Raw genomic sequence first — 22,705 nt, forward strand, 5'->3', positions numbered from 1 at the left:
GCTCACAGGAGAGCCGCGTGAACACCGGAGCCGCGCCGAGGGAGCAGCTGCCTGCAGGTGAGAATGATTTTTATTATTTTTCATGTATTTAATTAATTGTGGCTAATAATTAATACTGCGGGGGGGGGGGGGCGCTATATATATATCATATGGGGCCAGAATTATTTTAAACTGGGGGGGGGGGAGGGATCATGGAATGCTATTTTATTTGGGGCTATAATTATTTCTTTATTACTGGGGGGGATGCAATATATATTTATATTATTTGGGGCTATAATTATTTCTTTATTACTGGGGGGGATGCAATATATATTTATATTATTTGGGGCTATACCGTAATTATTTTATACTGGGGGGAATGCTATATATATATTATTTGGGGCTATGATTGTTTAATACTAGGGGGATGCTATAGATATTATATGGGGCCAGAATTATTTTATACTAGGGGCGGGGGGGGTTCTGTATATTTTATTTGGGGATTTGGGGCTATGACTATTTTATACTGGGGGGGGGCGCTATATATATTATTTGGGGCTATAATTATTTTATACTGGGGGGATGCTATAGATATTATTTGGGGCTATACTTATTTTATACTGGGGGGGATGCTATACATATTATTTGGGGCTATACTTATTTTATACTGGGGGGATGCTATAGATATTATTTGGGGCTATACTTATTTTATACTGGGGGGGATGCTATACATATTATTTGGGGCTATACTTATTTTATACTGGGGGGGATGCTATAGATATTATTTGGGGCTATAATTATTTTATACTGGGGGGGATGCTATAGATATTATTTGGGGCTATACTTTTTTTATACTGGGGGGGATGCTATAGATATTATTTGGGGCTATACTTTTTTTATACTGGGGGGGATGCTATAGATATTATTTGGGGCTATACTTATTTTATACTGGGGGGGATGCTATAGATATTATTTGGGGCTATAATTATTTTATACTGGGGGGGATGCTATAGATATTATTTGGGGCTATAATTATTTTATACTGGGGGGGATGCTATAGATATTATTTGGGGCTATAATTATTTTATACTGGGGGGGATTCAGTATATATTATATGGGGCCAGAATCATTTTATACTGGGGGGTGCTGTATATATTATATATCACTATATCACTAAGCTGGGGGGATGTATATGGGATACAGTATATTACTAAGCTGGGGGGGGGGCTGTATATCGGGTACAGTATATTACTAAGCTGCGGGGGCTATATATGGGATACAGTATATTACTAAGCTGTGGGGCTGTATATGGGATACAGTATATTACTAAGCTGGGGGGGGGATGTATATGGGATACAGTATATTACTAAGCTGGGGGGGCTGTATATCGGGTACAGTATATTACTAAGCTGGGGGGGCTGTATATCGGGTACAGTATATTACTTAGCTGCAGGGGCTGTATATGGGATACAGTATATTATATGTATATAGATTTTATCCCTATATAATGAAGGGATGTGTTATATGTGGGGTACCGTGCGGTCAGTTGTGTTGTGAGGGGTATATATTATTTAGGAGCACAGTGTTGTTTTCCAGGAGACTTTATACTGTAAGTGACTGTGGTATTTTTAGGGACGCCGGGTGGAGATGCTGCACGGAGCAGAAGATATCCGGCCGTGAATTCACCTTTGATACGTCATGGATTGGAGAACCCGGAATAAAGTTCTACTGATGGAAGAGATTGTCATCTATAAGGTACTAGATGTCACTAATGCCTCTCAGATCCTGTAGTCAGTCACACAGTGTCAGGGAGCTGCCTGTAGGGTTGTTAATTGTTAGTAAAGTTTAAGGATTTACTTAACAGGGAGTGGGGGGGGGGCAGCATTTTAATATTCGCCTCAGGCAGCAAATATGCTAGAATCGGCCCTGTATATATGTATGTATAATGTGCGTCTGATATTCCTGTCAGGTAATAAGACTTGTGTGTAGCTTTCCATGACCGCCTCCTCTCCTAACACTGTGAGGTAGTTGTCTCTCACACCCTCTCCATAGCGCTGAGTGAGGAGGTGACGAGCTGACTGCAGCCCCAGCCTCGCTCTCACAGCAGCAGCAGCAGCATCGTCCTCCTGCACAATTCCCCCATCCCCTCAGCCTCAGCAGCCGGGCTGCCAGTGTCAGCATCCTGGGAGAGCCTGCTCCCTGCAGCCCCAGCATCCACAGGCTCCTTCCCAGAGCCCTCCACGGCCGCTGAGTGGAAGGAGGGAGGGCGAGAGGAGGGGGAGGAGGAGAGATGCATCTTGTCGGCTCCTGGTAGCAGCCTTCGCCCCTGCTTGTGATCCCTCCAGGCTAGGTGCATGTTTGGCTGTCAGTGCACCCAGCACTCGGGGACTATGAAAATGATCCGCTTGAGGACTCCCAGTATGAAGTCCTTGAACCTGGAGATGAAATGCACCGTGCGGCTGCTGGACGACACTGAGATCTCCTGCAACATTCAGGTACGAGGCGGCATCGCTGCTGCGGATTGTGGGCAAAAGTTATAGAAAGGTTTCTGTGCAAGTTTATGTCGTGATGTGTGACAGGATGTGACAGTGTGTACAGGCACCTATGTGGTGCCTCAGCCTGGTACATAGCAGCAGCTGCAGATATTTACATCCGTATTCCCTACACGTGAAGCCTGCGCCTCCCTCTGTCTACACTGCTGACAAAGGAGCGACGCTTCCCCCCAGCACAGTAACAATACTGGAACACGATCCTACCCAGTGTCCAGCTGCTACATATCGCTCCACATAACCTGGACAACTTGTCTGTATAGTCTGCACAGACCCATACTAATCATAGTAGTAACAGATTTACAGAACCAGATTCCATCATAGGAAAGCATCAGCGTTCTCCAGATGCTGTACCATGACCTACTACTCACATAGGGGGGCACTTATTATGGTAATGGTTTATTTTTACTTTCTGCGCCTCTTGTGCCTGAATTTATGAAGTGTCGGTGACACAATATTGCTGTTTTCCGACACTCTGGACTATTTTTAGACGCAAAATTTTTGGCTCCGCTTGTGAATTTGCCAGTTTTCTATTTTTTCTGCACTTTTTAGTAGCAAAAACTAGTGGCACAAGATAGTAGCAAAAACTTGTCTGAGGAGCTCTAAACCTTTTGGTTTGTGCGCCAATTCATTAATCCCTTGCGCCTGATAAATATAGCACGATTCTAGCGCCACCCTGCGCCCATTTATGCCAGATGGAAGTAGGAGGGGGCGCTCTGCCATGTTTCTAATTTTAGGTATCTCAAGCTCATATGACATATGAAGAATAGCTCTTGCATATATATGTGTTTAGGATTTATTTGCTTCTGGACATTCCGGTTCACTTGAAAAACTTTCTTACGTGAGTCGCAACATGGCGTAGGAGCAAATAAAGTAGATTATTGGATTTAGTTTTTTTCTGAAAGATTTTTTTTTTCTTTAAGTATTAAAACATAAAAATATTATATAACTTTGATGGACTTCCCATTTGCGCATTCCACCTACAACAGTAAATGGTGCAGCTTTATAAAAGTCGTATAAATACGGACTCATCTCTACTTGTAAAATTTAAAAGGAACCCGGATGCAGAAATTGATCTTCATAAACCTGTACCTTCCCGATCATGTGTCTTTCATGGACCAGCTTGGTGGTGTTATTCACAAAATGAACATTGAAGTAAGATGTATAGTCACAGAGGCAGAGAGTTTAGTACTAAAGTCAAGCTCTCCTGTCTTCCTCTTCTGTGATTGTTAGTCTTACATCCAGGGTCATCACTAACTGACTGAAGTCTGAATAAATGATGTCACATTTGAGGGGCTTTCTAAGACAGGAGAGCAGCTTGACTTCAGTGCTAAAGTCTCCACTTCAATGAATTTATACAACAAATTGGGGCTTATTTACTAAGGGTCCCGCTGCCGCATTTCCGTCGGGTTTTCCACCATTTTCGATCGGTCCGCTGGGACAGGCATTTAAAAGGGGATTGTGTCGCACGTGATCGGATTTTGGCGCACCGGAACAGATGCAACAGAAATTGGGGGTTGGGCCGTCGGACGATCTGATGGATTCAACATTTAAATTGTGTTGCAAGAACAAGCACTTACATGTACCAGGAAGAAGAAGGTGAACTTCCGGCAGAGTCCATGATCGTCAGACAATGCACATCAGGGATCGCGACAGGACTGGATAAGTAAATGTGCCCCATTATTTCTTACTTCAAAGTAGATTTTTTAGATGATGCCACAATGCTAAACCTGGATAGAAGCATGATTTGGATGTGTTCATCTGTGTGTCAATGGAAAGAAACATGTTCTAGAAGCTTTGCAACTGCTCTACAACAGTTAGTTAGTGCCTCTGTACTTCATTCAGTATACAGGCAGTCCCCGGGTTACGTACAAGATAGGATCCGGAGGTTTGTTCTTAAGTTGAATTTGTATGTAACTCGAAACTGTATATTTTATAATTGTAGATCCAGACAAAAAAAATTTTGTCCCCAGTGACAATTGGAGTTTGAGCATTTTTTGCTGTAATGGGACCAAGGATTATCAATAAAGCTTCATTACAGATAACTTGCAGCTGATTATTGCAATCTGGGACTATAGTAAAGCATTCAGAAAGCTTCACCAGAGATCAGAGGGGTCTGTCTGTAACTATGGGTTGTCTGTAAGTCGGGTGTCCTTAAGTAGGGGACCGCCTGTATTGGTCTATGTCTTTCTAGCTGTTCTTAGTCATTCGTAGCATGCTGGGATTTGTAGTGTTACAACACCTAGAGAGTTACTAGTGGGGGAACATTGCATATTGCTTAATACAACATTTGTATTACACTACATAAAAGTGAAGTAAAGTTTTTTAAATTCTGCAGATTAATGGAACACTCCAGCTAAAGCTAATTCACTAAATAATGCATGGTGCGGGGTCTGAAGGGAGGAGCAGGACTTTTTTTAAATTGTATTCCTAGAACTAGACCTAGTATCATGCTCCTCTGTTCTGGGCCCCCACAAGGTATAATTCAATGCATCAGTTTTGACTGGAGTGTTCCTTTAAGAATATTGCTGCATGCACCATCAAAACTTCATACACAACAAAAGCAAGAGGGATCATAGTCAGTGGATGATTATAAACAAAAATACAAGCATTGTAGTGCATGTAGCTGTTAGAAGCCCCCTATATTTTATATGAGTCTTTATTGGGGAAGGCAGCTTTATAGACATAACAGCTTTCCACACGGATGACAAGCCGAGTGTTTACTCTGGCCTAATGTCTATAATTTCTTTTCCCTCTGTGACATAAAGTTTACTTTGAGTCACCCATCACAGCTTTTAAGAACAATTACTTTTACAATTTGGCGACCCATCTTCCAGCTGTCACCACACCCCTGGACTAATATTATAGCATTGGCAGAATACAAATATACATTACAGGCGGTCCCCTACTTAAGAACACCTGACTTACATACGACCCCTAGTTACAAACGGACCTCTGGATTTTGGTAATTTGCTGCACGTTAGTCCCAGGCTACAATAAACAGCTATAACAGTTATGAAATGTGTCTGCAATTAAGATTTATTGTTTATCCTGGTTCTTATGACAACACAACATTTTTAAAATCCAATTGTCACAGAGACCCAAAAAAGTTTGACTGGAGTTACAATAATAAAGTATATAGTTCCGACTTACAAACAAACTCAACTTAAGAACAAACCTACAGAACCTATCTTGTACGTAACCCGGGGACTGTCTGTACTTGGAATTGTCTCCTTATAGAACAAGGCACACATACATCGTCCATGGTCCGGTAAATGGTATCACACAATATGCATTATTATGTCAATTCTATCTGTTTAAACGAAACCCTCAGGTTGTTGTGTATCGACAGTTCTCAAGGGCTTTAGGGGATTATCTCATGAAAATAACCCCTTTCCATATTCCCTAAAGAAAGGGGTCCAGTGCTGTAAGAGTGACTCAAGTTTACACCAGCTTTCCTTGTGTAATCCAGCTAGTTCTGTCATCCCCTAGTACATGAAAAACTGCTTGAAAACACACACCTTACAAGGATTGACCAAAAACAGTGCTTTTTTTTATACTATTCTTAAAGGAAATCTCCCATCAAAATCCATCATGATAAACCAGCCCTGTGACTGTGGTAATCTTCTTATATGTGTTATCTATGTGTTATCTTTTTTTTTTTGATCAAATAAAGTCTTATTAAAGACTTCAACAGTCTCTGCTTTCCGTTTTCAAAACACAGAGACACAACAGAAAGAGAAACCAAAAAGGAAAAAACAATACAATAAATCAACTCCCCCTTCGCTCCAATGAGCCCCTAGTCCTCAATTGTTAGTTAGAGAGTCCAAGCAGTCGCAGAAGCCTTCATCTGTAATTTGATGAGACGATTGGCAGGGTATAGGTGGTAGTCCGCAGTCTCTCAACAACTTCGTAGCACAGCTTTCTAAAATAAACAAACAACATGGCCTCCATCCTTCTAAAATACATTTTTAAAATTATGCTAATGAAGGGCTCCTTGGGTTATCAACATCCTCCCTCAGCACTTCCACCCTCCCTCTGTCTGTTATAATCTCACTTCTCCTGCACAGTGTAACAGCCTGTGGAGCTGCAGCATTTATGGGCTCTGGTAACACCCCTAGAGCCCTTCAGGCTCATTAACATGATTTTAAAAGTTGATTCTAGAAGGAAAGAGGCTACGGATAACAAATATAAGAAGATTACCACAATCACACTGCCTGGATCTATGAGTAAGTGTCCTTTGTTTTTCATGCTTGATAGCAAATTCAAGGTTTCTACTTTTCCACTTGTTTTGCATTTGTACCTTAAAACTTACCTAATATTTTAGAAACTATGCTGAAATCTGTACACTATTTCTGGTAATTTCTTCCACTATCCTGATACTTATATATTATCTCAAACGTTTGTAAACAGAGTGAAACTTATTTTTCTCATGAATGGAAGCAGTGTAAGTAGAGTAAAGTAAATTGAGAAATAAATGCTTCTTACATGATAAATGGCAGCTACTTATAGTCACATATATTAAAGATTTATGTAAAGTTTGCTGAAACATTAGTTGCAATTTAAGTTAAATGAGAATCTAAAGGAAGGGGATTTATCACCATGTTGTCTGATTTCAAGTTCTACTTTTTGCGCCTTTTTTTCTCAGTTGACTGCAACAAAAAGTTCTCAAAAAGTAGAGCAAGAAACCTGACAACATGGTGATCCCCCCCCCCCATTGTGTTTTAACCAAATGATGATTAAGTTGCACCAGTTTTTAGACTTTTACGTCGGTATGTGGTATAAGCACATTGCCAGGTTTTTACGTTTAGACCCATCAAATTGAAAATACATATATTTGCATATAGTATCTTATAGAGCAAGAGGAGCCAAGTAAATCAATATACATATTTGTCATATGCCAATCAATGAGTAGGACCACACATTGGTCTTCTGAAGAGGCTTCCATTAATAAATTACAGGCAGTGCCCGGGTTACGTACAAGATAGGTTCTGCAATTTTGTTTTAAATTGAGTTTGTATGTAAGTCGGAACTGTGTACTTTATTATTGTAACCCCAGTCAAAAATGTTTTGGTCTCTGTGACAATTGGATTTAAAAAATGTTGGAATGTCATAAAAACCAGGATTAACAATAAAGCTTCATTGTAGACACCTGTGATAACTGTTATAGCTGCTTATTGTAGCCTAGGACTAAAGTACAGCAAATTACCAAAATCCAGAGGTCCGTTTGTAACTAGGGGTCGTATGTAAGTCAGGTGTTCTTAAGTAGGGGACCGCCTGTACTTGTTATATTAGATCTTTGCCCACTAAACCCTTTCTCTATTTGATCATCTCCTCCTGCTCTATTATATACCATTTTTACATTGGACTTTATTTTCAACGTTGGAGGCAATGTCCATTTTGGCCGAAAAAGTGAGTATACGGAACCAGGTTAAGTTATGGGTACATGGAGTGATACCCCCAGATGACACTTTAAAACTTTTCTCTGTCTCTTGAGGGCATAAGTGTTGTGCTAGAAACCCCTGTGTGTTATTTCCAGAAGCAGCTGCAGTGCATGAATACAGAAGACACCCACACACAGCTCTAACTGCAGTGATTAAGAACAATTAGTGTGTTATCATATATCAGCCCAGATTAAGATATTGCTGATGATTTGCCTGCTTCCATTATCAATAGAAATTTTTATATCTGAACAATTATTGTCCTCAAGTGTGTTTACTGTAGTCATGAGATCGGAGGACTGCAAAAAGTGGGATGAGGATTTTTGCTTACTTTGTCGTGTGATTGTTGTACGGATTTAATCCCAATCCAAGCTGCATTCATTAGCGATTTTTCACTCTTAGGCCCACATTTGTCAAAATAGTTCAAACTGAATTACGTGCAGTTATCCTGTGTAGTGTGCAGAGGGCGCCAGATTCATGAATTGTGGCGCACGATTTTTATGAATCTGGCGCTCCCTGCACTGCTCTAACAGAGTGCTCCACTTTTTTGGTGATTCTATAACATAGGGCATAACACACTTCTGCCAGAATTTGCACGGTCCGACTGTGCACCAGAACGCCTCAGTGCAGAATTTAGTGTCATGTCAGGTATAATACAGTCGCGTGCGGGGCGGACATTTCTTAAATACCTGTGCAAGCAGTTTGCACATAAAAGAACAGGCAACGTCCAACAGAAAACTGGCGCAGGAGCTTTAGTATATGTGGCTCTTACACTTTTCCTGCTTTTCAATAAAAACATATTTTTATCACAGGATCACAGTGAGTGATATTTTCAGTTTTTTTGAACACCAGAACTTTTTCATTCTTATATCAATGTTGCTATGTGGGAACTTTCAAGATGGTGGCTGCTGCAGTTCTTTCATCATCAACATTAACCCCTTTCTACTAAAAGGGTTGTCTGGTTTGTTACAACCCCTAAAATGGTCAGTAATTTTTCAATAAACTTTGTATAAATCAATAGTTGAAACCACCACAAGAGACTTTGTAGTGTATCTGTAAAGTCAAAGTGCTTTTTTCCCATTTACTGTATATACTCGAGTATAAGCCGAGTTTTTCAGCACAATTTTTGTGCTAAAAATCCCACACTCGGCTCATACTCGGGTATACAAAAAATAAACCTACTACTCACCATTCAGACGGCCCGGACAGCTCCTCTTCATGCCGGCCGGGCCGTGACAGCTACATGCGCACGGAGCTGTCACGGCCCTGCAGCCGGCATGAAGATAGAAGAGGTGCGGTCACGGAGTTTATATTTTTTTACCGGCAACAGGGGGCTGGCAGCCTATATACTTAAAGGGGTTGGCAGGCTTTATACACACTGAAAAGGGGCAGACAGGCTATATACTGAAAAGGGGCTGGCATGCTATATACTTAAAAGGGCTGGCAGGGTATATACTTAAAGGGGCTGGCAGGCAATATACTTAAAGGGGCTGACAGGCTATATACTTAAAAGGGGTGGCAGGCTATATACTTAAAAGGGTTGGCAGGCTATATACTTAAAAGGGTTGGCAGGCTATATACTTAAAAGGGGTGGCAGGCTATATCCTTAAAAGGGGTGGCAGGCTATATACTGAAAGGGGCTGGCAGCTATATACTGGGAGGCTGTGACCAATGCATTTCCCACCCTCGGCTTATACTCAAGTCAATAGGTTTTCCAGTTTTTAGTGGTAAACTAGGTACCTCAGCTTATACTCGGGTCGGCTTATACTCGAGTATATACAGTACTTTGGCTCTTTGGTAATCCTTTCCCTTTCTTTCCTACTTGGAAATTTTACAAGGAAGTATAATGCTCTTTGCTGAGAGAAGTTGTTAGTCACTATTACTGTAAATCTCCAGCCAACTTCACTGAGGAATCGCAACTTCAGAGATACGAGAGCCCCAGTCATGGAGGCTATAACGTGTGCACAGCTGCGGGGCAGGAAAACCTCCAGACATGCCTCCTTCACACCCCCATCATGCCCTCTTGGTGAGGAGGTAACATTTGGGGGGATTTACTAATTCTGGCGCAAGCACGACTGTCGGCTTCATCGATCAGTCTCCAGAAAGCACAGCCCGATGTATTAAAGTGACACATGGCTCTAAGTAACTAATGGGTAGACGGAACAAATCAGTTGTGCGCCAAAAAAATGCTGACATCAATGAGATGTGCGGCATAATTTTACATGGACTGCGCCTTAATTTTTCACTGTGACCATTTTATTCCTGGTCTGTTGTGCACCAAAAATTGCGCCTAAAAATGCAGACAAAAACATATAAATGTTACGGATAATGTGGAAAAGTTATGCCGCGCCCACTTGCGCAAAAAAAAGACGGAGGAGTCGGGATAGTTGGAAAGATCTGTTCTTTCTGGCGCAAACTATTTATAAATGATCAGCAACACTTTTGCGCCTAAAAAAAGGTGAGTTCCCGACAATTTTTGGGTGCAAGTACGATAATACATCTGCCCCATTAAGTGGGAAACCTCCAGTAAATGTGCTTATTTTGGGGCAATTTCAATAGAAAACTTGTGTACAAGACCTGATAAATCTCCCCATAGTATACGTGGCTATACAATGCAGTCTATAGAGTCTCAAGGAACCTGCCTGGAAGATTATTCATCCCTAACCAAGGACATTATGATTTAATTGGGGGTTTTCCCAATTTTAAAACAGTATTCAAACTGCGAATGTAATAAAATGATTTATTCCCACTACGCCAAGGCAGTTCTTTTTTAATAAAAATTTCACTTTGTTGACACCTGAATATGGCATTTCTTAGTGGTTTTATGTTTTCCAGTCTGAAATATATTTAGAGCAGCATTTATTTAAAAAACAATTTGTTTCACTTGTTTGCCTTGTAGGTCATTCCAGGTTTTCAGAACAATGGATTACCTACCCTTAGGCAGTTGTACTGTAGACATGAAAAACCAAATAACTTTCAAAAATATGTATATCACATATTTGCTGTATTTCTAATTTTATCACTGGAATGCTTACAATACACGTTTGACCTCTTTTTTTTTTAGATACACTTGTATGTAGATGGGGTTAAGGTCAAATTATTCCACAAGAACGTTTTCAGATATTTTTTAAATGTACCAATATTATTGATATTTTATATTAATATAAAAACATTAATTGAACATAGACATTTACTTTTTCCTTAAACTGAAGTAACACAACCAAACTGTTGCCAAGCAGTGAGTGTAGAAATTGTATTTACTTGTTATGAGTCAACAGATGGGTTAGACCCATGTGCTAGAGCAGTGATGGCGAACCTTTTAGTGGCCGAGTGCCCAAACTGCGACCCAAAACCCCTTTATTTATCGTGAAGTGCCGACCACTTTAAATCATATTGCAGGAAGATTCTTTGAGTTCTGCCTGGTGTACTGGGGCAATGGCCCGGGTGCCCACAGAAAGGGCTCTGAGTGCCATAGGTTCGCCACCACTGTGCTAGAGTGTATCATGTCTCATGAACCAGTTATTCGGTGTACATGGCATAATAAAATTGTCACAATTTTAGGCTTATAGCCTGATAATTCCAACATTTCTGCCCATTTTCCCCTTCTGAGCACATTAGTACAAGGTCTCTGGCTAGATTGCTTTGTTTGGACTGTATACCTCCACCCTGCCACACTGTGCCCAGCCAGTAATGCTTCTCCCAGCCATGACAGCTCAGGGTTTCCTTAAGTTTATCCCATATGAGGATATTGAAATGACGTTGGTGCCATTGGTACCATAAAAAAACAATACTGGAAGATTGTTCATGATAGATGCAAGATGATGAGTTAAAAGTAAAATCCTCATCTTCTTACACTACATTTGTTAGTTGTATGAATCTCTTACCATTCAGAAAATACTGTATTGTACCCAGCTTAGAGACAAGAACTAGGACAGGAGGTAAATGGGATTATGTATCTGCCTTGCAGTAATATATTCCTGTTCCATCGCCTATTTTGTGGTTTCCTGGGAAACACATTATTTTGCTTTATCTTCACTATTATACAGCAGATGGAAATGTTGTGACTTGTGTGTCTGTCCTTTTTCATTTTCTAATGTAACGCTGAACTTCCTGTAGCTCATTATCTTGTAATTCAATGCTTTCATGTATCATCCGAAACAGGTCTTCATGCAGTCCTCAATATTTTTTTTAATAAGCAAAAAACATGATTATGTGTGAAACATCTCTGTTACAGACCTTGACTATATACATATGTTAAGTGGATATTCAGGTCAGAACATTCGTAACACTATACCCTTGTGCCTACATACAAATACAAGCAAGAGTAACGTGCTAATGGTTTTTAGATGCCACTAGTTATTTGATTTTTCATATCATGTAGTCAGGGTTAATAAAAACACATTCACTCTAGGTATAAATTTGACAAAATCTGGACCTTCTTGCATAGAAAAGCCATATGGTGGCATGTTTTTGGGAAGCACATTAATGAGAGTTCATTTTACAGTGACAGTGTCATCGCAATTCACTACTGTTTAAACAGTCCTAGAGGTAGCAGACAGCATTGATTAAACTATTATCTATCCTTGACCTTCATTGAGTGTGGGGTAGTAAAGTCTTATGGGATATGTTCTCACAAAGGTGTAAATGATGCTCCCTATCATATTGATAGAAAAGTCAATTGTATCCTCAGTAACAATATTAAAAACAGCATCATTGCTGTATTGCCTGCCCTTCTTTGTATTCTCCACTATCTCATAAATGTCTTCATATTTGCTATAAGTAGAATATAATGACTTGAACTGGTTCACATTTTTGGACAACGCCTTTAATGCTTCCCGTAGACATGTCATGGCTCTATTTAGTACTGTACATTCTCAGGTAGCCACAGAAGGCCATGGAGGCACAATAAGAATTTAATAATAATTCCTTTAGTTATATAGCGCTGCACAGAGCTTGCCAAATCAGTCCCAGTTGCCAATGGGGCTCACAATCTTATCAACCTAGCAGAGTGTGGGAGGAAACCAGAGGAAAACCCACACAAATACAGAGAGAACATACAAACTCTTTGTAGATATTGACCCTGGGGCTTGAACCCAGGTCCCAGCGCCGCAGGGCTGTAGTGCTAACTACTAAGCCACCGTGCTGCCCTTTTTGTCATCTTCAATATAATGCAAATCATATCATGTTCCACCATCCAACATTTCTTTTGGTAGAGAATACCTCTAGACCTACAGCAATGGATAAAGCCTGTAAAGCTTAGAAAAGAGCTGTAAATGGTAGAGAATGAAAAAAATACATGGTTTATAGTTATGTGGAAAACCTTCCTGTGTTCCTGTCAGAAATTGCAGAAAAGGAATTGATAGAACTGTCGTCTTGATTTTACTGGGACACAGAATGACATTTTTCTAAGAAGCAGAAGTTCCCTTTCTTTCAGCTTATCCCCAACCCGTGACCTTTAAGGAATCTGTTTATCATACTGGGGTCTGTTTCTATTGCATTTCACATTGCCAACAATACTGTAGTTTCCTGGAAGAATGTCCCTGGGGCAATGAACATGGATCCAGATTTTGTTCCCAGCACAGAAATATGACTAGATAATGAATTACTCGGCATTTGGTCTCCTAAATATTTACTTATAAAGAGAGGAGTATATATCTTCTGTGATGCCATAAAACCAAAATATTAATTATCGTTAATGCTACTAATTAGATTGGATTGTTATCAAACACAATTTTCTCATTTTAGGAAGTGGGTTTAAGCTAAAAACCCACTAATACGGTATATATTGTAGTCTACAAATTTACATTATTTAATGTTAATATTTACTCATTTAATGTAGTAAAATGTACAGCTGCCTCTATATACTGGACCCAGAATATTTTTCATTTAGAAGTTAGATTTTCAACACTTATTATATTTATAATTTATCGTCATGAAGACAGAAAAGCAGAATGCAAATTGGGACAGATCCTTTACATGACGGAGTCTGGGTCTGGCTACTTGTTATTATGCTGTCCAATAGGTTTTTGTAATGGTTTCCAACTTTCTCTTGGATGAAAAAGTGAATATTGCAGCATTATTTTGTCCAAGGTTTATTTTGGCCATATTGAGTCCATTGGGGGAATGGGAGAAACAATGTTCATTGAGTTCTTTCAGTGGCACCATGTACTCCTCGTAGGTTCTGCAGGTCCTGGAGTACCTGTACTGGAGGTTGAGAAGCATTGGACAAAGGGATCAGAACAGTGCAAAGGGACGAAGTCTGTGAATCTTTTTTTTTTTTTTTAATAATCTGCCAATGATTGCTGGGGCTCTCATTCTGCCTGAGCTCTATTAAGAGAGCTCATTCACACGCCCGTCTGTGGGGATGTATATGTGGCCGCCGTGTGAATGTACCCTAACTGTTCTGCTCAGCCTCATAGCTGTAGACAGTGTTGTCTGATGAACTGAGGAGATTGCTGCAAGACACACACTGAAGATGCAGTAAATGTCAATTTATTATTGTGTGGCCAGAGTTAAAATTGCAGGATATAGTATAAGTTCAAATAAAAAATAAGAAGTGACATGGAAAAATGAGAAAAAGAAAATGCCTAAAAATATGTTAAACATCAAACTTTTAAATAAAAGTTGTTTTCTGTTGACACCTTTTAATCCAGGAAAAAGGTTCTAAAGTACAGTCATATTCCAGGTGTAATCCTCATGGCTGAGAAAGAGTTTGCAACCAAATGTTTTAACCTATTTCCTATTAGGTTTCATCTTGTTAGTTATTGATTTTTTTTTTTTTTAGCATGGAATAAACTACATGTAATGCAATCTTTGCTTGTCATAGATAGTTTACCTGATGCTGGTATATAAATGCCTCATTGCCTGCAGCATTGTACAATAAAGACTTACGTGACAGCCGGGTGGCTTTATTTCTTTTATGTGTAACTAGGATTTGAGTTACAGGTAGGTGGTGAAGGCTGATTATAGTTTGGTCTGTCATTGTAAAACATCCAACATTGTTCTAGATATTAAACTCAGAATAAAAGGTCAATCATCTTTAGAGAGAATAGAACATTGTAAACTCAAGCATTACTCTGTAGGAAAAAGGATGTGTCTGTATTGAGGACTTGTGAGCATTGGATCTGATGACAGAATGAAACCTCAGCAACCTGTGGCAGAAGATGTCATCTACAGTATATCGATCACTTCTGCTGATAAATGTTCTACGGCTTCTCACATGTGACTATACAGTATACTGGGGTTAAGTGCAGCGAATGCTAGAAGATGAGGTATTGCGATGAGGATAGGTCTTCAATATAAATTCCAAGAAATCCCTTTAAGAATTACAGTTTATGGAGCAAAGTGCATCTTTTTTCTGTTTACCTAATGTTTCTGCTCCCAGAATGTTTCAGCATCTGAGCGTAACAAAAATGCCATTACTTCAGAATCATGTGTCAAAGTGAATGCCCTCTTTCTTATTCGATTCAGATCCTTGGGTAGTGTATCAGTTTACCTGTTCGTCTTTTTGTCCCTATGAAAACTTTGGCAGGCATTTATAAATTTGGGCACAGAGTCCTTGTAGATCGGTGTAGACCATCCTTTTGCTGCTCTAAGTGTGCACCAAAAATTTTGCCAAAAGACGTGTTGGAAAACTACAAGCGCAGGAGAAGTCTTGCATTCCCATTTGGTGGCCAGACTGCACCCAAAAAAAGAAAAAATTGGGAATGTCCACCGATATTGTAGCGTTGACACATAAATGTGGTGCAACAGGCGCAGCAAGAAAAAAAATTGTTTTCTATTTAATTGTCTACGATAAATGCTCCCCTTTATGTATACAGGCGGTCCCCTACTTAAGGACACACGACTTACAGACAACCCATAGTTACAGACCCCTTTGACCTTTGGTGAAGCTCTGTGAATGCTTTACTATAGTCCCAGATTGCAATAATCAGCTGTAAGGTGTCTGTAATGAAGCTTTATTGATAATCCTTGGTCCCATTACAGCAAAAAATGTTTAAACTCCAATCCAACTCTTAGGATGACAGTACTTAAATGGGGGTAAAATCTGATGATAGTGTGGCATTTAGAAACCTATACCTGGGGTGTGTAGTCCAATATTTACCTTTGGCAAAATTTACTCATTCTTTTCACATTGTACATGAAGTATTGTATATCTCTAAATAACAGGTTGTCAAATTGCTTATTTTTGTGATATTTTCCTGCATCTGGGTTTGAAAGAGTTAAAAGGCCATTATCTACAAGAATAGCAAATTGAACCATGCTAGACCAAACATCTCGCGTGACAACTGCTCCATTTAATATGTTAAATAATAGAACAGATGCATCTTTCAGAGTCCTTGTTGAAGATTCATGGTGTCTTTTCAGCATATAAAGAGAAGAGGTCTAGAAGAGAGACAAGGACTTCTTGGTAGTTGCTTACTGTTCCTCTCGAAACATAAAGTAAAAAGTAAAAATATAGAAAATTTGTGATGTGGTGACACACTCCACCACAGATCAGAGATATGCATGTGTTAACTATAGGCTGTGGCTATTGAACAACATTAATTTCTTTTAGACATTGCATAGCAAGGTATAGAGGATATTAGTTACTTATTTAAAATTCACTAAAAGTTTCATGTAAATGTGCAATACAGGTTGACATATAAATCATCATTTTCAGATATTCACAAAAAAGGATGTGTTATAGAATCCTATACTCAGGCAATTGTATTGAACCAAACTATGGTCACCATAGAACCCTTATAGGGGAATTCTGCCAATATGAACTTTTAAAACAAAAAAAACTCCATAAAGCTATATATAAATGACTACAACAAAACTCAATGTCATTTATCACAAAATACAGTTTGCTTTTATGATTTTTAAAATTTCATGGACTCATGGAAGCAAATGGAAGTTCTTCAAAAGAATGCAGGCACAGAGCAGGAACACCCCCTCCACCAACCTCCGCGCCCTGGAGGTGGCGTATCTCCCCCAATGTGTGTAACTGCCATGACTGAACATTGCACCACTGAGATGGGTCTTACCACACTGGATGCACTGCAACCAACAAACTACAGCCAAACATAGTGATGGCCACATGACCTGCCCAGTCAGGTGCAGGACATGTGTAGTGGACATGTGACCAGCGGCCATCTTCCTGTGTCTGCTCCGCAGGGACAAAGTCACAGGACTGATTAAAGAGCTAGTAGCATTTTAATTCTCAATCATTGTGTATGTCCACAATATTTTTAAATGTAACTTAACAGTTTTTTTTACCCATTCTTACAAATATTCTAAAAATGAGCTTTCAGACACAAGTCTAAAATAAGGTGTCAATGAACATAGTGATCTCAGACAGACTTTCTTTTAGCACAAGCCAAGCTTTCCCTTGCCTCGAGCAGCTCCTCATGATTTCCAGCACTATGAATGAATGAGTCACTGAAATAAATTTCAGTCTCCTTGTGTTTGTTAGCTGTTCCCCTTGGCGGAATTATAGAAAGTAGTATCATGCTGCATATGTGGCCTGTTGGCATGGTTTACACCGATATTATAGCTGTTATATACTGTAAATTAAAGATAAAGTGAATTTAGAAATACTGGAGATTTTTAGGACATTTTCACATACTGAGTACAGTACTTACTAGTGCAGAATCCTCAAATTTACACTAGCATTACACTGTTAATGCGCATGTTAGTCAGTAAAGTTATCTCCCATGGTCTTTCCTATATAATCCTATTTGGATTACCTTTAATAATAGTGCATACATTACAAAAAAGATCTTCCGAGATGAGAAATATCTTCTGTGGCATCTATTATATAAGATAGACAGTAGGTTTTGGATAAAATTCTCTGATGCATTCAAATAAAGCCTCAGTTTTTCACTGCATCCCATTCCCGTGAACCCCTATGCGCACCAGGACGTTATAGAGCGTCCCTGGGGGTAGATACTTCCCGCACTGGGACGTGCTTTAACGTCCTGCTTCTGGCACCGGCTCAGAACGGAGCCGGCAACAGAAGCAGCGGTTGTCAGCTGTCTATCACACACGTGATAACACACGTGATAACACCTGCAATCGGAACCGACTCCGATCACGAATGTTAACCCCTTACACGCCGCGGTCAAGCATGACAACCTATATAAGCATAATTATTACAGTTGATTTTAGAAGGTAGGAGGTCATGGATAACAAATATAAGAAGATTACCACAGTCACTGTGCCTGGATCCATGGATCCAGGAGTAAGTGTCTCTGGTTTATCATGCTTGATTGTGATGGTAGATTTCCTTTAAGATTATTTATGCCACACACTGCTGAAAACTGGCATCTGACATGTAACTTATCACTTTGACTCTTGCTAAAAATTGTGTTGCTGGACCACAGATTGTCCATGGTGTTAATGAATGTACCTCCTACACTCCATTATAGGTTGCCAGACGTACACTAGTAATAACTAAGCCATTATACTGTCTCAAATCCCCCTAAATTGGGGTGAGTCTTGGCATATTGAAAGCTATGATCTAACTCATGATTTGTTCTGGTAAAAAATGAAGGAGTTGATAGTATGTTGCTAGATTGATTTTTGTTTCGGTAAGCCTAGATAGAACTCATCCATTAGTAATGAGATCATTAAAAATGTATCTTGGTTTCAGCAACTGGTTGAGAGTCAGAGATCTGAAGGAAATTGAGTACTATAAGTTTCCTGTGTTCCAACCTGGGAATTCAGTATTGTTTTCATCTAGATCCTAAAAATAGGCTTAGTGCTGCTAGTGTAGACTGATGGGCTCAAGTGAAGAAAACAGCTCCAGGGTCACTTTGCAGTCTTAGGAGAATGAATGTTATTGGTTTGAAAAGGAGGACACTGCAGATAATAAATGAATATGGAAACACAGCAAGCGGAACATTAGTATCTTGGCCAAGAAACTCAATGACATGGATTAGGAAACTAGAGAATGAAATAATAAAGTTAGAAAGTAATTGTCTTTTATAATAACCTAATATGAAAAAAATTACGTGTAAGTATGAGGGAACAAATTTCATTTTTGTATGTTAAAGGAAACCTACCACTTGAAGTGGCAGGTATAAGGGGGAACTACCGAGCACCAGCTCAGGGGGAGGTACGCGCTCGGCGCACCATGCGCGCGACCGTGCACGCGGCTACATAGGAAGTGAAGGAGAGCCGTGCGCACGGTGGCGCGCATGGTGCGCCGAGCGCGTACCTCCCTGCGCCAAAGCAGCTTCGGCCATAAAGTTTAAAAAGTGTTTTAAACCGCGATACTGCGGTTTAAAACACTAACAAAACTAAGGTCCGGAACCAGCTCACCCTGAGCTGGTGCTCGGTAGTTCCCCCTTATACCTGCCACTTCAAGTGGTAGCTTTCCTTTAAAACTGTTTGGTATTTCTAAAATTTGTAAGCTAAAACTGCTGTAAGCTAAATCCAAGCTAAACTATTATTGTACATATAAAAATTATGTCTATGGTGAACTTATCAGCTAAATATCAAATATATAGCGAACCCGTCTTGTTGGGGTGAATGTATCGGATACGGAGTTCCCTCCAGTTGCTCCAGTAACATGCATGGTAAAGTATCCATGTAACGCATGCTAACTTATTTTTCATGCATCCATAGCATAGATAATGTGCTCATAAATGACTAGAAAGTCCTTAAACAATTTGAAATTCACATATTCAAACATTTTCAGAGGCAGAGCCACATGGATCCAAATGGCACGGGTTCACATGTGGTTACATTATTGGATACCTTCCCATTGAACTCGTCAGGCAGCCACCTACCTGCAAACAAGCATCTGCATCTTTACTTGCATACAAGTTTACTCTGGAAAAGCTGTAACATGATTTGTGTAAATTGAGAAGCAGGACTTATTGACAGTATTTTACACAGTATTTAAAGGGGTTGCCCCATGTTTGATAAATCGGTGCAGCCTGACCACTGGTACCCAGCCAATCATGAGAACGGGTGTTCGATCCACCTGGTTTATAGAAAGGCTGCATGCATTCTGCTGCTCCATTCAATGTCTATAGTAGTGCTGGAGCAAGAATTTTGGTCTGTATTTTGCATCAGTTTCTGTAAGCCAAAACCAAGAATAGATCCTATGGAGAAAAAAAATATAAGGCTGGTCTCACAGAACCTTTACATTTTACAGATCCCTTATTTTCTAGTCATTAACAGTTTGGAAATGGTCTGTATATGGACAACACAGATGACGTCCATGTACAGGCGGTCCCCTACTTAAGGACACCCGACTTACAGACAACCCATAGTTACAGACAGACCCCTCTGACCTCTGGTGAAGCTTTCTGAATGCTTTGCTTTAGTTCCAGATTGCAATAATCAGCTGTAAAGTGTCTGTAATGAAGCTTTATTGATAATCCTTGGTCCCATTACAGCAAAAAAATGTTTAAGCTCTAATTGTCACTGGGGCCAAATTTTTTTTTGTCTGGATCTACAATTATAAAATATACAGTTTTGACTTACATACAAATTCAACTTAAGAACTAACCTCCGGACCCTATCTTGTACGTAACACGGGGACTGCCTGTACAGGCCATTTTTTTGTAGCCTCATAGACCAGAATTGGAGAGGCTATGATCAACCTTTTCAGGGGCTTTAGTTCAGTGAAAATGGTACCAATGACTATTATGCATGTGGTATTTTAGGCCATGGTCACACGTTCCACTAGCGTTGCGTTTATAACGCACCGCTATCGCACAGGGGGCGGGCCTTGGCCTGATCGCATATGCATCTCCAGAGAAATGCATGCGATCGGGTTAGCTAGCGTGGCGTTATGTTCCCAGTGCAGTGGTATATGGTACTTCACAGTGCATGCTCTGCATTCTGAACATGTCCAATAGATGTCAATGGGGCCATAAGTAAGCCACAGTTTGTGTTGCTAGTTCACGACCAAAACACACGTGTGAATTAACCTAGCTCTACAAGAAAGAAAAAATCTTTATAGAAAATTACTGTTATAAACGACAAAATTTAGAAGGAACCAAACACAGAAATGGATGATAAAATTGGAAATTCCCCAATATTGACAGCAGGAAACTATTTTAATGATAACTATTACATGCCCAGGAATCATATATTCATGAGTCTTTTTTGAAGCAACCGTTATTATTTGCGACTGTCCTTCACATAGTCAAGTAATCTCTAGTAAATAATTTTCAGTTACCATGACAACTCACAATCCTCAATTTTGGCCTTGATCTTGCTTGAAAGGAAAGCATCATTTAGATAAAAAAAATTAAAAAGCAGCATTGTTAGATAATTAAAATCTGAAAAAAGGTTTTTCAGTCACATTATTTTCCGAATGCCTAAATGATGTATGGCAGAGCAGGTTGATTGGTGATTGGTTGCGTTTGTATGATATTATTGTTATAAATGGCCATAATTTTAGGATTAAAGCAGTCTGCTAGAGGCTGAAAACTGGTATTAGCATTGGACACTTAATTAAAGTTACAACTATGTTAAGCAGCTTCTGTCATACTCTTCCATAATTCATAGCACAGGAGCATGCATCATTTTTTTGTTATAAATAAGAGTAGCATATTGGAAGCTACCCTTCTACACATAGAACCCTATGGGGAATTATAGGTAAATGAAAGACCTACCTGTCTCTTTCCATATTATATATAACATAATAACCCCCTTGATGCAGGTGTGAACTGGGCCCAATAAGGCAGATAAAAAAAATGTACTTTAGATTTGTCTATGTTAATTTGATTTTGTGGGTGAGGACATGAAGTGGCAGGCAGATGGTGGTGTATTCCTCTAGGAAGTTTACTATTGCTTGTGCCGCTATGATTGGGGTTTAATAGCAAATACCCATAATTTTGTCTGCAGAGTGGCAGTTCTGTACTCAATGTGTAATTAAAATTTATATATACCCAAAATTACATATTGTTTAAAGGAAATCTACCATCAAAATTCAGCATAATAAACTAGGGACTCTTACTCATAGATCCAGGCACTGTGACTCTGGTAATCTCCTTATATTTGTTATCCATGGCCTCCTTCCTTCTTAAAATTATGCTACAGACTATGGCTCTACAGACTTAGGGCTCATTCACACAAGCGTAATGGGGAACGAAATGTGGCTGCACCATATGTAGCCGCATATTGGTCATATGTCCTATATTTCGCTGCTGCTCGTCTGCCTCTCACTTCTCTATGGAGAGGGGAGGGGTAAGCAGAGCTCAACCCTCCTCCTCTCCATTGCACGGATGTATTTTCTCCCAGGCTATGGCCCATGTGAACATACGTCATATGAATGTACCCTTACATTGTCTCGCCTTACCCCTGCTACCTCAGCACTGAGCAGTAAGTAACACCTGCTGTAATCCCAGTGCTGATGGAGCAGGGGTGAGTCTTTATGCATCTTTACTTGCTACACTTTGATCTTTAAAGAAGAGACCTGTGTTTCATCCCTTTAGATAGTAATAATATTAGCAGAGGTAGACTTTTGTGGGAAGAGTATGTGTTACTCCTTTAATACCCCTTGGTTGAGTGGCTGGGTGAATATGCTTATAATCCATCTCCTGTCTATCTATAATCTATCTAGCTATCTGTCTACTTTATATTTTGGCATCTATTATCTATCTATAAATCTATATCATCTTTCATATTATCTTTTATCATCAATTTACCTATCGTCTGTCTATCTCTTATTAAATTCTCCTGCAGTCCCGTATTACAGATTTCCTTACCATACTATGGGGCAGATTTATC

At 39.7% G+C, this 22,705-nt stretch overlaps 1 protein-coding gene across 1 annotated transcript in view; it reads left to right on the forward strand.

Annotated features, from left to right (window-relative positions):
- The first annotated feature begins 2,029 nt into the window (after positions 1–2,029).
- Positions 2,030–22,705, forward strand: part of FRMD3 (FERM domain containing 3) — a 94,369-nt gene continuing 73,693 nt past the window's right edge. The window contains exon 1 of the mRNA XM_072150883.1: positions 2,030–2,474. Coding sequence (XP_072006984.1) covers positions 2,334–2,474 — 141 coding nt within the window. The 5' untranslated portion in view covers positions 2,030–2,333. The remainder of the gene's footprint in view (positions 2,475–22,705) is intronic.

This window comes from Engystomops pustulosus, chromosome 1 (assembly GCF_040894005.1).
Source record: "Engystomops pustulosus chromosome 1, aEngPut4.maternal, whole genome shotgun sequence".
NCBI classification, from domain to species: Eukaryota; Metazoa; Chordata; class Amphibia; order Anura; family Leptodactylidae; genus Engystomops; species Engystomops pustulosus.